Source organism: Leuresthes tenuis, unplaced genomic scaffold (genome assembly GCF_036924035.1).
Source record: "Leuresthes tenuis unplaced genomic scaffold, fLeuTen1.0.hap1 SCAF_4, whole genome shotgun sequence".
Classification (NCBI taxonomy): domain Eukaryota; kingdom Metazoa; phylum Chordata; class Actinopteri; order Atheriniformes; family Atherinopsidae; genus Leuresthes; species Leuresthes tenuis.
The window spans coordinates 4,188,855-4,206,463 of NW_027325358.1; the positions used below are offsets into that span (position 1 = coordinate 4,188,855).

At 44.7% G+C, this 17,609-nt stretch overlaps 1 protein-coding gene across 1 annotated transcript; it reads left to right on the forward strand.

Annotated features, from left to right (window-relative positions):
- Positions 1 to 6,072: 6,072 nt before the first annotated feature.
- On the forward strand, positions 6,073 to 16,521 carry p4hb (prolyl 4-hydroxylase, beta polypeptide). Its single transcript, XM_072384191.1, has 11 exons — positions 6,073 to 6,405; positions 8,126 to 8,332; positions 9,338 to 9,471; positions 9,603 to 9,740; positions 11,535 to 11,639; positions 11,720 to 11,845; positions 11,989 to 12,189; positions 12,335 to 12,455; positions 13,052 to 13,233; positions 13,904 to 14,020; positions 15,013 to 16,521. The coding sequence occupies exons 1-11, from the start codon at positions 6,267 to 6,269 to the stop codon at positions 15,076 to 15,078; spliced, it is 1,536 nt and encodes a 511-aa protein (XP_072240292.1). The 5' UTR covers positions 6,073 to 6,266; the 3' UTR covers positions 15,079 to 16,521.
- The last annotated feature ends 1,088 nt before the right edge of the window (positions 16,522 to 17,609 follow it).

Sequence of the window (17,609 nt, forward strand, 5' to 3'; positions counted from 1 at the left end):
AGCAGTTTTGCCTCAGTCCTCACTCCAAATGAAGACTAATGCTCCAGCTGCTGCTGGATGAGCCAGTTTACCAGCAGTTTTGCCTCAGTTCTCACTCCAAATGAAGACTAATGCTCCAGCTGCTGCTGGATGAGCCAGTTTACCAGCAGTTTTGTCTCAGTCCTCATTCCAAATGAAGACTAATGCTCCTTCTGCTGCTGGATGAGCCAGTTTACCAGCAGTTTTGCCTCAGTCCTCATTCCAAATTAATACTAATGCTCCTGCCACTGCTGGATGAGCCAGTTTACCAGCAGTTTTGCCTCAGTCCTCATTCCAAATTAATACTAATGCTCCTGCCACTGCTGGATGAGCCAGTTTACCAGCAGTTTTGCCTCAGTCCTCACTCCAAATGAAGACTAATGCTCCAGCTGCTGCTGGATGAGCCAGTTTACCAGCAGTTTTACCTCAGTCCTCACTCCAAATGAAGACTAATGCTCCTGCTGCTGCTGGATGAGCCAGTTTACCAGCAGTTTTGCCTCAGTCCTCACTCCAAATGAAGACTAATGCTCCTGCTGCTGCTGGATGAGCCAGTTTACCAGCAGTTTTACCTCAGTCCTCACTCCAAATGAATACTAATGCTCCTGCTGCTGCTGGATGAGCCAGTTTACCAGCAGTTTTGCCTCAGTCCTCACTCCAAATGAAGACTAATGCTCCAGCTGCTGCTGGATGAGCCAGTTTACCAGCAGTTTTGCCTCAGTCCTCACTCCAAATGAAGACTAATGCTCCTGCTGCTGCTGGATGAGCCAGTTTACCAGCAGTTTTGCCTCAGTCCTCATTCCAAATAAAGACTAATGCTCCAGCTGCTGCTGGATGAGCCAGTTTACCAGCAGTTTTGCCTCAGTCCTCACTCCAAATGAAGACTAATGCTCCTGCTGCTACTGGATGAGCCAGTTTACCAGCAGTTTTGCCTCAGTCCTCACTCCAAATGAAGACTAATGCTCCTGCTGCTGCTGGATGAGCCAGTTTATCAGCAGTTTTGCCTCAGTCCTCATTCTAAATGAAGACCACATGAGCCAGAATAATTGTGGTAATGTCAGTGCTTGTTTCTGCAGTCTGAAAGATATTAAGCAACAGCAGCCAGAGGAGTCCAGCGACTTGTGGCAAGGTGTCACTGCACTTGGATTTTTGAATAAGACAAACCCTCTGAATATCAGATTAGTGTCTTCACACATCTTTTAGGTGGACAAAATTATGTTTAAACAAAACTAAACTCCAAAACTTTGCATAACCTGACAGATCATCTAAAAACGACTTACTTTACTCAGTAAACAAAGGTAACGCTTGACTTTACAAACTGTCCTTGATTAAAAAGACTTAACAGCTTACTGACATGAAAAGTAGCTGCAGCAGCACAATATATGAGGTGTGGAGATCAAATACAATAAACTACAGTTAGATATAAGTGCAAAAAGAACAAAAAAGGGATTTAATTTCTATTTTATTTCCACTTATGTCATAATGTTTGTCACTTTATTCAATTGTGATCCAGTAAGTGTTAATTTAGGGGGAAGAAAGGTTGACTTATATGAAGTGACAGATTGCAGGATGTGGCCAAACCAAGTGTAAAAGTGACAAACTGTCCCAGCCAGTTGGCTCGGAGCTCACTGCTTTGTCAAAATTAGGACTGGCACAAGTTCATGGCACCTGATTGTAGTAGTGGACAAGGTCGTGGAGACCTTGTCTTTCTTTGTCCCTGTTGGAGAGGCAAAATAAAGCAACAGATGAGTCACTGAGTTTCATAAGCTCTGAATAACCTGTAAAAGGTTAAAGGTTAAAGTAGAAGAAACACCAGCCTACAACATGCTGCCATCCATTTCTGAGCAGCCTGTGTATCAAAAACTGGGGGAAAACATGGTGTTACATCACTGACTGATCAGTTAGGGCACTCATATTTTACCTTGGTTGTGATAATGAAGCGATAAAGGAAACTGTGGATAATTACTAAAATATTCTACCATTAATACTTCAGGAAAACAGGCTCGTTACTTGGAAAATAAAACAACTTTTGATCAAGAATCCCACTTTGCAGCCGGTCTGTGTGATTTATAACCAAAATGTTAATTATTGTTAATTTCAGTTCTGATTTAAATTAACATCCAGATTAAATTCTTTAACATCACTCAAGTCAAATGTAGGTTAAACCAGTTTGTTCTGTGGTTTTTAAACAGTGTTTTCTTGCAGGATTTACAGCTACAGATCAGAGCTGTAAGATTTAAAAGAGGACTTGGTAGAAAACGTGTCAAAGGAGAGAGCTGAGAGAAGGACACTGTCTATGAAAGGCACACTTTACTGTGGGGGAGGAGGAGCAGAATCCCCAGTCCTGTTATATCAAAGAAGAACCTAAAAATCCAAAACACACAGCGGAGGAGCCTCAAATCAAACCAACGGTGTTGTTACCTGTGATAAATGTAATGGATGTTGTGTTACACTGACAGTACAAAGTGTTTTTTCATCTTCTCCACAACCAAAGTGACTCACCTTTAAAGTTATTTACCTTTGGAGACTTTAAAGTCCTCCATCGGTTCCTGATAACTGAAGTTATCAAGTTACATAACAGGGGATGTATGATCAGATGTTTTGGAGCTCGATCAACATACTGTCTCAACAATATTCAGGATATCTCAGCTTCTGTTATTTGTTTTATTCAAACGTTATCCGGCTGAAGGCTGAGGACAAGGCTAAATGTTATTAGAACATAAGCGTGACATATTTACTGAAGAGGGCGTCTGATATCACAAGGCCTGTTATACCAGCAGGACGAGTGTGTTTTGTACCTTTTGTTGCATCGGTTTTATTGCAGATGCAGAGGAAAGCTTGTTGCTTTGAAGTCGTTCCCCCGAGTTAAATACTTTACGGTTTAGATAGGGCAGAAGTCATATTTTCAAATCTCACACTGATGTGACTTTCCTCTGTCAAAGTATGTCGCCACATTGGTTCACGCAGGCCGAAACTACAGATAAACACATGCTAAGAAAATGCGACACCTACTGGTCCTGAGAGCAACTGCATGTGAAGTGTAAAAAAATGGCAACCATTAAGTTGACTGTTGTGCTGCAAAAAGAACGCATTTTAGATTTTCTTCTAACCCTAACCTGCAAATAAAAGACTAATTCAGTAAATATTAAACTAGTCACATCAAGTCAAGTCAGGTTTATTGATAAAGCACTTTAAAAACGACACCAACAGCTGGCCAAAGTGCTGGACTTGATAAACAGCGGAACAGACAACAGAAAGTGAGGGTAACAGAATACACATACATACATATAAATAAGCAAATAAGGCAATCAAGCTGAGTTAAACGCCAGGGCATATAAATGGGTTTTTAGGTGGGATTTAAATACACTGAGGGAGGGAGCCAAGCGTATATCAGTGGCAGCTCGTTCCAGAGCTTTGGTGCAATCACCACAAAAGCCCGGTCACCTCTACTCTTTAACCTGGGCTGGAGCCTATCCCAGCCATCATTGGGCGAGAGGCGGAGTACACCCCGGACGGGTCGCCAGTCCATCACAGGGCCACACAGACAGAAACGAGACACACAACCATCTACACTCACTCCTAAGGACAATTTAGAGTCACCAGTTAACCTAACCTGCATGTGTTTGGACAGCAAGAGGAAGCCGGAGAACCAGGAGAGAACCCACGCATACGCAGGGAGAACATGGAAACTCCACACAGAAAGGCCCCAGCTGGGAATTGAACCTGGAACCATCTTGCTGTGTGAGGAAACTGTGATAACCACCTTACCACAGTGCAGCCCAGGATGCAATAGAGTTATCCAGAGTAACCAAATCTAAAATCTTTCTTGATTCGTCACAAAGACAAAAACATCCTCCACATGATCGCTAAAATAACCAAAATATAAGTCTACATCTGTTATTACTCCTCAAGTTGGCCGGCCACACAGGGTGATGGGACACAGGGTGATGGGACCCAGAATGACGTGCACAGGTCCGTGCATCGCCTTTGGCTCCTTATTTCAGTTATTAGACTGACTAAAGGGGAGCCATTGAGATAAACTCCAATCCTCAACCAAATTAATCCCAACCAGGAAGGGACAGAACTATGTTGTAGTTGGTTGTGTTGAAATGAAAACCAATAAAATGGTGTCCATGAGGGTGATGGTCACCTGGTAATAAGAATGTATTTCAACCCTAACCGTGATCTTTCTTCTGACCCTAACCAAATAATGTAAAAATGTTGTCTGCTCTGATGCAGAAATGCTCATATGAGCTGTATTTCCCACCTGCCACTTGTGTGTGTGGGGGGGTGCTTTACACCTTTATGGATCACATTTAAGGGCATGAACAATCAGCCTATATGATCACTTCAACTGGAGGACTTATTAGAAAGGACTCTGAGCTCTTTGGCTGATGAATAATGAGTCTGAATGTTTCACTGATACACAGTAATAAAGCAATCATCTGAGCCAGAGTCCAGAGTGAGCTTTGAAAGCCATATAAATGTAATTATCTAAATTCTCATGCACAAGTGCTCACTAACTAACCAGTTTAGTCAAATAAACTCACGTTTATCTTCTCTTAGTAATTAAATATTCTATTTTTTATGTTAATCCCAGGTCTCGACATGTTAGTTATCATGATTACAAAAGTCTTGAAGACTAACTTTACTTTTCAGGACACCAGGAAAGAAGTCATATATGTGCTATAAGACACATTCAGGTGTAAATCTACTAATATGGACAGTGAGGTTGTATCCACATATGAGTTCATCTGGATGTTGACTTACAGTTACTCATGTTTAAATAGTCAATATCAACACTTTAACATTTGTCGAGTTTACATAAAAGAATAAATTCTGTGTTCTATCTGTACTTTCTGTAAAAGTCTTCCTCTTTAACATTTACATGATAATTCAAACAGAACCACCTGCATCCTTTTAGATCATGACTGTCATCTCTCTTTTCTGAAAGCTTCCTTATCCCACAACCGTCAAGTCATTCCTACAATATCTCTGGATCTAATCTCTGACTGTCGCTGCTGAACAGCTTAGAAATTTCCTCATTGACTCACATCTGCTCAGTGCTGCACACACATCAACTAAATCCTCAAACCTTGCCAAAATCAGACTGCATAGATATTTTCCATTAGCTTTGCAGAATGGACAAACAGAAGAACAGTTATTTCCTACAACACATTTGCCAGATATAAATGTTTGAGCGAGCTTCTCTTTATCTGTAACACACTTTGTGCTGGCTATGTGCCTTAAAACTTCCTCTTAGCAGCTTTATGTGTCAATTTCTGAAGCAAATTTCTCAATATTCAGCCAAAAAACCCTCCCTTTAGATATTAGTATTCACAGAGTGCTCTGTGGACAAAACATCTTTTTAAAAATTGTTTTCATTCTCTGGTCATTTTTAAGATTATGAAGGTTTTTGCTGCTGTATCTTTTTTCAGAATAGAGTAGGTAAACCAGGGTTTTATAGTAACTGGCTGTCATTAGGGAGATAAAAGCATAAAGAAAATGTCCTTAATACACCTTTAAGTGTTAGTTACATCACATTTTATTTGACATTCAAATGCCAAACATAAAGAAAATTTCATTTTATTCTGTAAAAAGAAAAAAAAAGGCTTCAAAAGATAGTGGGAGAGGGTGTTTAAAGAATAAAGTCACATTGATAAAAGCGTTACTCATCATTCAGACTTTGCTCTTTGGGAGCACAAAAGTACCAGATTTCCACACGTCTTTCAGTATTGTTACATCAGTTACACTCCCGAGCCAAAATATATGTATAAATTACTAAACTATGCCACAATTTACATTTTTCACATACATTCTGCTCAATTTTTGATGCACTACAGCTAAAATAACCTTTGAATATGTTGTATTTTTGCGGACTGGATGGTTAAACATCATGTTCTTAGCTCACAGTTAAGCTCTTTCCATTTAGAGCTGCAGTGTGTCATGATGAGTAGGCGGCAGAGCGCAGGCAGCGCGCATCTTTCACTTCCAGGTGCCGTCCGCTGCGGTCCAGTCACAATTCAACACGAACTGCTTTCGGCCTGATAAAGGCGCATGCGCACTGCAGCTGACCCCTCCGGTTTCTGCGTGCACTGCCACGTTAGTAGCGGTAGACACAAATACCAGCTACTCTCCCAACCCCAAGGAAGGAAAAGGACCAGAAAGTGAGACGATTTTCTGAACCAACACGTCGCTGACCGTGTCTACAGCTCCCGCGTCCCTGTGTGGAAGAATAATCGACGGCAACTATGTTTAAGTTTTTGCTCTTGTGCACGCTGGCTGTGGCCAGCAGGGCTGAGATCGCCGAGGAAGAAGATGTCCTGGTGCTGAAGAAAAGTAACTTCGACGAGGCTCTTCAGGCTCACCCGAACATACTGGTTGAATTCTGTAAGTAAAGCAAGCTGCCGAGTGTCTGCGGCTAACGCTAGTTAGCTTCGCCCTGCGGGTACGCCGGCTGCAGAGCTAGCTGAGTTAAGCTGGGGGTGATGTTAGCATTAAACTTTGATACTTGAGACAAGTTACTGCTGGTAGCCGCTAAAGCACTGATGTTAGTTCAGTTCTGCATCCATGCATGACTCCCTCACCCAGTGACCCAGCTGCCGCTGCCAAAACAACCAGTCCGTTTCTTATTATCGGAGTTTCATTTGTACAGCTTCCCATTAGAGTTGACAAGCTCGCGTCGAGGATGCCAAGAGATTGTGATTTTATTTAAATGTGGCAAAACTGCGCGACTTGATCTGCTAACCACTTCAAAACGTAGCTTCTACTCATCCTTATTCACGATTTAAAATGATCTGCTCCACCTCGGTGTGTAAGAGAACTTGGTTCATGTAACGTTTTAGGACAGGAGTCGGCGCGTGCGTTGACGTTTTGGAACGTTAGTCGTTCTCGTTGGTGTCCAACTGAAGTCTGGGTCCTAACTGGGTAAATACAGATTTACGCCGTAAGTTTCGATTGCCTGCTGTGGTTTCACATGGTTGCTTTCACTTTTCGCTCAACTCTGAGCACATTTAACTCGCATCTAGTCTTATTTTGGAGCTAGTTATATTCCAACTGACCGGGGTTGGTTTTAGTGTTTTAAACAGGCCATATCTGCGGAGCCCCCCGGGCCCATCGCGCTACACTTTGTGTTGGATTGTTGACCTGAGAGATGTTTGGGCCAGTCAGATGTGGCCCAGTGGAACACTGTCCAATGATGTCGGGATGGGAGGGATCAAGGCCTCGTTGGCCCAAGTATGTCTCAGCTGGGCGGGATCGAGCGTGAAATGTGGAGCTAGGTTGACGTGTACTTTACAAAAGTTGATATGCGTTTAAGTTGACTGAACTTGGACGAGGAAGTTAGGAAGTTTAATACCTTAACGACAAGTGCAGATGATGCAATGGGAGGGTTATTTGTTTGACGTGTCACTTCTGATTAGGTTTTGATCTGTTTGAAATGTGTGTTGGACTTAAAAAAAAAAGTTCACTTTGAGGCCTTAACTTACAATTAAGGTGCGACCACAGAGCAGAATTAAACTAGTCTGGGATTTTTATGGCTGGATTTAAACTCTTGCCCCCTTTTTTTGTTTTGTTTTTTTTTCCTTGATGGATATATTTGAATATGAAGCACTTTAAGTTGTTATTAACAGGAAAAACCTGTTTGTCAGATTTATTTTCCTCTCGTTTTGAATGGTAATCGGCCCTCATTTGGTCCTGTAAGATGTGCCCAAACGTTGAGGCTTTCTACGTTTTATCTCATTAGTTGAATGTTTTTTGACATGATAACTATTGTTGTGCGAGGTCCCCTTTCATTTGTATTAATTTATTAATTTTGTGCACATATTTAGCAGCAGCCCTCGCCTCTGTATGTGGTCCACAGATGCACATGCATATTAAGATGCGACTGCAGAACACAGTTAAACTCGTCCTTGATGTCTGTGGCTGGACTCCTGCTCCCGTCCTTCGTTTAAAGTTGAATTTGACAGAAAAACTTTGCTTGTATAATGATCAGTTTGTGCCCAAATTCAAGATTTTTCTCTGTTAATTAAATGTTGGTGCCTTTTTAAATCATTATAGCTTATTCTTGTGTAAAGTCTCTTTATTTAGTATAATTTAATCTGATCCACAGATGCACCATGGTGCGGCCACTGCAAGGCCCTCGCTCCAGAGTACGCCAAGGCTGCCGGCATCCTGAAGGCCGAGAGTTCAAGCATCCGCCTGGGTAAGGTGGACGCCACAGAGGAGGCCGAGCTGGCCCAGGAGTACGGCGTCCGGGGATATCCCACCATCAAGTTCTTCAAGGGTGGAGATAAAGAGTCTCCCAAAGAGTACTCTGGTGAGTAGTTGTTTCCAGAGCAGCCTCCGTTTGTTTCGGGTGACTCAGCAGTGATGATTAGTGTTGGAAAGTTAATTCAGATGCATGTTTTTGAGGATTTCATTGTTCTAGAAATCTAGATGAGCTTCTGTTTTCTTTTAATTTGGTTTAAACATTTTTAAACATGTTCAGTGTCTCTGTCACTCCCACATTGTATAAACTTCATGAACCCTGACGATTAAACGGTAAAATACTGTTGACTTGCATGTTGGAAGACAAAAAGAACTGGATCAGACGACCTGAGTGAGGCCCACTGACTGAAACATGATCTGCTCAGCAGCATAAACAGTGGGCCAGCCAATCGGCTTTCATCTGCATTCATGAGGCAGAAAGTGGGCCAGGCCTCCTCCACATGTTCCCCCCATGCCGATGCAGAGCCGGGGCAGACATATGTGCATTTCCTCACGTCGCCTGGGCCTGACTCCGCTTGGAATGGGAGGGGAGAGGAGGTTTGGAAGTGCTTCTGTGGAAACGACTACTCTGGAGTTAAATCCAGCTTCCAGAAGCACCTTTTTCCCGCCTCCCACGCGCTGCCCGGGAGCTCATAGCTCTGCGGAGACTGTGCGCTGTATCATTTCATCAATATGTGTGAAAACACGGGTGGAATTACCACCGTGTTGCATCACCATGTTCGTCTTTAAATTCATATTAATAGCAGAAGCCTCACTTTAAAGAAGGGTAAACATGTTTTTTATGCGGTTGGATTTATTTGGAAGTGAAAGCAAACGAGCATCAGATGAAGGTGTAAAAGCAGTTAGTCGGAAAATGCAGAAGTAGTCTCTTTTTTTGCTTTGAGACGGCAGATTTATGGAGGGTGTCTCTGTGCCGTTTGACCACAGAGGCTCTGCACATTCAGTCGAGCATCTGTTGGCCTCATTGGTTGGCTGTAGACTTTAAGCTGTGCTCTGCTGCATGTGCCGACGCAGACTGACACACTTGACCTATTGTGTTTGGTTGTTGTGGCAGCTGGCAGACAGGCAGATGACATCGTCAACTGGCTGAAGAAGCGCACGGGGCCTGCCGTCGCCACCCTCACCGAGGTCACCGAAGCCGAGTCTCTGATCGCTGACAATGAAGTGGCCGTCATCGGCTTCTTTAAGGTGCGAGTCTGAACATGTTTGCAGCATTTTCCAGTTCAACATGAAGCCGTGAGGCTGATGTTTGACTTGAGTCGTAATCATTGAACAATCGGTGTCAGTGTTGTCTCTAAAGGTCAGTTTTTTGTGTGCAGGACGCCACATCTGCTGGGGCCAAAGCCTACGAAAAAGCAGCCGAAGCCACAGATGATGTCCCCTTCGCCATGACCTCCAGCGACGCCATTTACTCCAAGTTTGAGGTGTCGAAGGACGGCATCGTCCTCTTCAAGAAGGTGAGCCGGAGTTCAGCTCTATTTCCTCCATGTCCTGTTGCATCCAAATGGACTCAAACTGGCGAGGCACCTGTTACTGGAGACCTGGTGCTTGCTAAGGCTTGATTATATAAAGTGGTTACTTGGTCCGTTACATAATCGAGATATTTCGTAATTGGGTTATTGGAACGCTAGTTTCCACTTATGAAACAAACATATGTTTAAACATTCATGACCAAGTTGGCGAAGGCGCCCCACTGACTTTTTGATCTACATTTTTGGGAAATTCGATGCTGCAGACTGCGCAGCATCCACTATCCAGTGCTAAACTTGGCCTGTCTGAGGTCATGTAATATTTTACACATTCATTGACCTTTGGGTCAGATGCTGCATCTCTCCGGTGAATGACCAGGAGCTGTATTGGGTTGCGGTGCTTCTTCCAAGTATCTATGGGCAGAAGCTGAACAAATGAGCTGAATTTCATCCTTGAAGCCCAAAAAGGCCTTTTGTCTTGTTACTTATTGAAATTTACTCCGACACAGAGGTGCTATTTCAGCCGTGCCTTGAAGACTAGGTCAGACGCTTACTGAGAGGTTTGTGAGCCAACTTGAAATTTATTCCTGGGTTTACACGTATAAAAAAACAATTTACCACCTCAGTAACTTTCAATCTTCCCCACAGCGGGTTAAAGATAAGAGGTTATAAAAAGCATGATGGACTGATCAGTCGATACCGAGGATGAGGTTCTATACGACATAAACTCTTCAGCGTCCTTTGAGCTGCTTTTCTGAAAGATTTGCAGGTCATTCTGCAACAGTTTCAGGGCTGAAGCTTCAATAAGAATAAATGTAATCGACTCATTGATGTAGGTTTTTAGATTCTGATGTGCTTCAGGGTGCCGTTTTCTTGGGTTATAACTTTAAAATCCCCCTTGTGATTCTGAACATACTCAGCTGTTCTGGTCCGTGTGATTGGTCATCTGGTGCCACGCCTTCACAGGGCCAGAGTCGGACATCTTGGCTGACACTGACTAGATTACAGCTCCAAGGGTCTGATGATCAAAAGATATTCTTGGTACATTGAGCCTGCTCCATAGGAAACATCCTGGAGTTCATGTATCCTCCTTATCAGCAAAGCAGTATCTCGGTGGGTGTGTAGATTTGTCCAACTGGGCCAAAGTCCAAGAGTCTGTCAGTGAGATGGAGGCAAAAGCAGCTTTAAAGAAAGAAAGAATGAAAGTGAAATCTTTTCATATTCGGCCGTATTCCCCCTCCGGCTTTACACCTCGTACCATTCTGCATCTTTTCCATACACGGTGGGTTACAGATCAGGATCATTTCGTGCAGCCTTTGTTGCCTCGGCGTGAAGCGGCTTTAAATATCTCTGCCTTTGGAGAGCTGGATGGTCATCTTTCATGTTGGCACATGCTCCGGTGCTCTCGCCTCCTGCTGCCTTTGTTTGGCTTCAGGTTCATGCCGGTAACTTTACTCTGATGTGAACACTGTTGACATGTAGGCTGCAGCTAAGCAAACCCTCCCAAAGCAAGCGGCTCAGTTTTAATAAATAGCAGGATGGGGGTTTGACTTGTTTATTGCAGCTTGGGTTTGGAGTTGAGTTTCGGAGCCCAGAAACCTGCCAGCCCTTACTTACTGCTTGGTAGAGCGGTACCAGCTGCTATTCGTGATGCCCAATAAAAGTCAGTTTGGCCCGCTGGGGGCTTTTAAAGTGGTTTGTCTGGTAAATCTATGTTTGGTGTTCACAGGCAGATTAGGTGTGCCCCCTGGCTGATTATTCGTGTCTCTGTTTTCTTTGCAGTTTGATGAGGGACGTAACACCTTTGATGGAGAGCCGACCAAAGAAAAACTTCTGGCTTTTGTCAAGGCTAACCAGCTGCCTCTGGTCATTGAGTTCACCGAACAGGTAACCAGCGGGCGCCACTCGCTCCATCTGTGTCTAAGTGGGTTTAACACGTGTTTAACTTATTGTTTTCTTTTATGCAGACGGCCCCAAAAATCTTCGGTGGAGACATCAAGTCCCACATCCTGATGTTTCTGCCCAAAGCTGCTTCATATTTCCAGGACAAAATGGACCAGTTTAAGAAAGCCGCCTCAGGATTCAAGGGTCAGGTAGGTAAACCTGCTGGATGTTACAGCTGCAGCAGCTTTCTTAAACCGCTGTGAAGTCAAGTTGAGGAATTCTCTGAGAGAGATTTGGGGATAAAGGGTCAGAATAAAGTCGATTAACTGATCTGCTCCATCTCTCCGTCCAGATCCTGTTCATCTTCATCGACAGCGACGTGGAGGACAACCAGCGCATCTTGGAGTTCTTCGGCCTGAAGAAAGAGGAGTGCCCCGCCATCCGCCTCATCACCTTGGAGGACGAGATGACCAAGTACAAGCCAGAGAGCGGCGACATCACTGCAGAAAGCATCACTGCGTTCTGCACGAGCTTCGTTGACGGCAAACTAAAGGTGAGTGACCGCAGCCGGTCAGAGCTGCAGGTGGGACTGTGTTCCAAACCAATTACAGCATTAATCCACTTTATAACGCGCCTCCTCACAGCTGGGGAGCTCTGGAGGGTTGTCCTGTTGCTGATGTGTAACTCTTTGTGTTCAGCCCCACCTCATGAGCCAGGACATCGCTGACGACTGGGACAAAAACCCCGTCAAGGTGTTGGTGGGCAAAAACTTTGAAGAAGTTGCATTTAATCCTGCAAAGAACGTCTTTGTGGAATTCTGTAAGTGTCTCGTTGTTTTTTGGCTTATTTTAATGTCTTTAGGAGCTTAATTTTTCCATCAACAGCCTGAAGAAAACCTTTCAAAGTTGCTCGGGCTTTGGAGATTTGGCAAAGCCTTTTCCTTCTAACTGAAACTTGAATCTCGCTAAGCCCTCTCCAAATATCTGCGGGCTCATTCTGAAGGCTCCTCACCCCCCCCCACACTCCCTAAATTAATTTGCCACCAGTCACTGGTGCTGAGAAGATCAAGTTAAATATATCTGCAGGATTATTTTTATAGCAATCCTGGTCTAAATTTGGTGCTATTTTCGGAGAAACTCTCCATTTCTGGCAGTTAAATAGAGTATATGGGCAGTCATGCACAGTGGGGGGGTGGGGGGGACAGGTGATTTCCTAGAGAATCAAATTGGAGTAAGGCCACGAGGTTTAGGCTGCACATAACTGCATCAGGGCGGTAAAAGTGGATGTGTTGGACCATAATTTAACATGCTGGAAGGAAAAGGTTCTGCTACGTTCCACAAACTGCTGCATCATCTTAATCCTTCATAAATACAGCTGTTAAGATGTTTTCTAATGTTTTTTTTGTGATGTTCCAGATGCACCTTGGTGTGGACACTGCAAACAGCTGGCTCCCATCTGGGAGACGCTGGGAGAGAAATACAAGGACAGCGCAGACACCATCGTGGCCAAGATGGACTCCACTGTCAACGAGATCGAGACGGTTAAAGTCCACAGTTTCCCCACTCTGAAGTTCTTCCCTGCAGGAGAGGAACGCAAGGTGAGCGTCCTCACGTGGCAACTGAGGCCCAACCTCCTGTGGAATGTGTCCTTTCTTTTGGTTTTCACCCTCTGACACTTTGTCCCCATTCAGTCCATCCATCAGTTTCCTCCTGGTAGAAATGACACTCCTTCAGAGGTGGGGGGGTCCTGTTTATCAGGTTAAAAATCATTGTCACGGGGCTTTCCTGGTGTGCTCGGTGTCTCCTGATTAAGCGACGTTAACCATGCCCAGAAACCTGAGCCTGCAGGCCCAGTGAGCTTTGCACCTTTATGTTGTTGGTGTTCGGTTCTTAAAGGTTCTGCTCTATGATCCGACTCGCTCTGAGACAGCCTGCACGTGCCTCACTTCATGTTGTCTGCTCCCTAGCTGTAAATTAGTGGCGTATATCGGGGTCGGTTCATGGTAAGTCTCTGGATTAGCCCCTGACCCTGCTTGGATGAGGCATGCTAAGACAGAATTGGCCATGAGCTGCTGTGTGACGGGTCGTCTGGACCTGTATAAATCAGTTCCCTTGCAGTTTGTTGTCTTCTAAAACTAGTTTAAATCGACATTCATCCCTCTGACCGGGTGCATTTTATCTGATGTTTTATGGATGGATGTTGAAGCCCAAACGATCATCACTTTTATTAAACGCGTGCATTCATCAGAAACCTCTTCTCATCAACAGGTGATCGACTATAATGGGGAGAGAACGCTGGAGGGCTTCACAAAGTTCCTGGAAAGTGGCGGTAAGGAGGGCGGAGCCCCCGCCGCAGACGATGAGGATGAAGAGGTGGACGGAGAGGTGAGCTCATCTTAACCAAATGTGGGGTTTCAGAAATGCTGCATCCTTTGTTTCCGAGCCAAGACGACCTCACCTTTGACCCTAATTCCCTAATCAATTTGCCCCAATTCTGACTGCATCAAGTGTGCATCGTATGCAAATCACTGAAAGCCTCTCCAGCAACAATATGCTTCACTCTTATCTCTGAAAGTGGCAACATCCGGTGAGAGAAGTGCAAATGTAACGTCTGTGCCACATAAATCTGCCCCGCTTCAGCACAAATACAGCAGGCTTTATTTACATCCACTCTCCTGTCGTCTGAAGGTGCCGACTTAACCAAATTAGACCCAGTTGGTTCTGGTTTATGTATTTAGCAGACGCTTTTATCCAAAGCGACTTACAAATGAAGATATAACAAGCTAACAATAAACTACATAAACTCCCATCAAAGCGGGTATTCTGAACCCTGAGGATGCGATGGAAGCATTTTACTGTCATCAAACCTTTCAGAGGCGGCACCTTTCATAAGCTTCATTTAAGAATGATTTGATGGGGAGCTGCTGCTGTTACACATGAGGAGATGCATTCAAACACCTGCCTTTTGTGCGGGGAATTTTGGTGCCGGGGGAATCCTCTGGGCACCACTCCTCCTTCTCAGAAGTCTAATTGCAGCCCGGTCGCCTGCAGGCCTGTGAAGCCTCCTGCAGCTGTTTGCTGGGCTTTGCTGGGAGTCCTGAGCCTCCTGATTAAAGTGTCACGTGCACTGAAGGAAAATCTCTGTAAGATGAGGATGCCATCGACACGGCGGGCTGTTATCACTCAGCAGTCCTCTCCTCTCACAGCCTTTTGGTGCTCAGACTTGTTAAGTTTTAGTTTTTCCTTTTGGTTCCCCAGAAAATATCTAATATTTTATATATATATATTCGAATGCTCACTTTCATCATGAGTTCATGGTCATTTTACCACAAGTTCTCCACATCTTGATCACTGACTTGTCCTCCATTGTTGTCCAGGATTTGGAAGATGTGGACACCGATTCTGATGGCGAGGGCGGCGATGACGGACACGACGAGTTGTAAGCGGTCGCAGAGGAGAGAAAAGGGCGAGAAGAGACGAGTCCCACCCCAACCCTTCCAACCTATCACCACCTTCACCTCCTCGTGGACCTTCCCTGTCCTGTGAACATTTACGATTCCCCTTAAACTGCCTCTCAGTCAGTCAGTCAGCTGACTTTACCGCCCGCCTGCCAGTCCATCAGTGACCGGCAGGCAGTTATATAGATTTTTTGTTGTTTTTTCACCAGCTACATCTTCAGCCGTGCAACTTCTGTCCAGACTGGGCTTGTCCCCCGTGGCGGGGGAGGGGGGGACTCTATGGAACACCCCTGTGGGAGACCTCAACGCCTTGTCGACAGAGCTCCACATCAGCTGTTTGCCTTGAATATTTTCAACCAAAAGTTAAAGAAATGGCATTGAGATCCAGTTTTTTTTTTTCAAAATGTTAATTTTTCCAGACGAGTTTGCTCCCCTCTTTAAAAAAAAAACAAACAAACATAAAAAAAAAAGCCTTGCCATTGTTCAGTGTTGGTATGAGTCACCTGTTTGTTGGTAAGGGGGGGCTGCCGGTGTTCTCCCTCTGAAAGAAACCCAGAGGACCAGAGGTTTGTCAGGACTGATCTCTCAGGGGAAAAGGGGCCATCCTACGTGTTTTTTCTACTTTTCTTCCTTTATTGCAGTAAACCCCACAGTTTGTCCAGTGTAGCACAAAAAGCCTCCACCTGTAGCCCAGACCATTATCTTTCTTTCAGTGGGAGGGGTTCGTTGACTTTATTTCTTCTTCTTCATTCCCGAATACTTTGGTTCCGTCTCCTCACACCCGCACGGCTACTGACTTATTTTCTACGGTTAACTTTTTGAGGAAAGTCCTATTTTATTTAATTACTGTCACATTGAGGTTTTTGTTCTTTTTTTTAATTTAGGACTCGTTATTTTTAATGTATCATCGTGCCCAGCTGTCGCCAGTTGGCCCTGTTGGGGCAGAGTTGGCCCCGGGACACACTTTCAGACCTGGGGTGGCGGTTGGGGGGGGGCCGGCTCTGATCCATGCCTAATCAGAGATTCACTGTGGTTACTAAAGCGGACGGAGATTGGTGCTGTTTACTGGTCAGTTCGGTCTGAGAGAAGTGTCTGTTTACATCAGAAGTGGGGAGGGAACAGTTGCACAGCCCCAACTCTCCCCCCACCCTTACTGGAACCTCTCCATCGCCTTCGGCTCGACTCGGCGCCCTTGTTGCCGCAGCGGTGTGTGAATGCGCTGTGTGACCCGTGGAGAGTGTTTGCTGGAGTGAATGTGCGGTGTGTTTGTTTGGCAAGGAGGGGGCTGTGGGTAGAGCAGGGTGGTGGGTTGGTCAGTCGGGCAACAATGGGGGGGAGTGGGGGGTACCTGATAAAGCATTCCATCATATTCAAATTAATGTGGAAAACGTGAAATGGTGGCCAATAAATAAAATACATAAAAATGTGCCTTTGGTTTTGTTTTTTGTTCACTTTTTCACATTAAATATCCATCGACGTCACAACTAATTAGATTATAAAGAAGCGTTTCACACAGGATGCAGCAGATGTTAGGAAACCGTCATTTAAGGTTTTATTTGATCAGGTTTGTGCTGCTTCAGCACATCTGACACATTAATGTTAAACTCTCCATCAGTGGCTGTTCGCAGGAGAAATCCTGCAGACTTTTGGCGTTCAGTAAGTCACGTGGTGCCTTTTCTCCAGTTTACTTTCACACCTGCAGGATTATTTTTAAAGCAATCGTCCTCTGCTGCGCTTTGCTAAAAATCCTGAATTCAAAGTTTAACTTTTAAGATTTTAACCAACATTCAGCTGGAAGTTTTAATGTGCATTTCATTTGGGTTTCTCATATAGTCAAGCTTTTAAAAACTTCCATGTTAAGTAAGATTAAATCTTTAATTCCACATTATATGCATCTCTTCTCTTAATTACCCCCCCCCCCCCCCCCCCCCCCCCCCCATGGGCCTCCCAGGCGCTTTCTGAAGGTCCCATTTTGAGCACTTGTTTCCACCACAGGAATCATCAGGAGTTATTCCCCTCCGCACCAGCTGCTGTGGGGGAGACATCAGTGGGTTTAGAGAGGAACGGGCTGATTATTTTTAATCAGTTGCATTTTAACCTCAGGAAAACTGGACTTCTTCTCGGTTCTTTAAGACGTTTCACCTAATTTGGAAAAGTTCCTTCAGATCCAAACTGGGTCACCAAAACCTGCTTGTCCCGACAGAAACGACTCGCAGGTGAGGATGACTTAAAACCACCCACACGTTGGTCAGATGGTTCAGTGGCACTTAATGAACCGATCTGCTTCCTGTGAGCAGATAACTCTCCACCCGCTAGTTTAAAACGGGAAAAGCCTTTAGGATGAGAGGTGAAATGTCTGCAAGAACCAAGAAGAAGCTCTTAGGATGACCTGGATGCGGCGACAGCCTGGGGACAACCGCGCTGGAAGCTCCAACCCTGCAGGTTTGTAGCAGCAGGGAGTCACTCAATCAGTTTACTGTTCACACCGAGGAACTGTGGAGCTCTGGAAATACTCA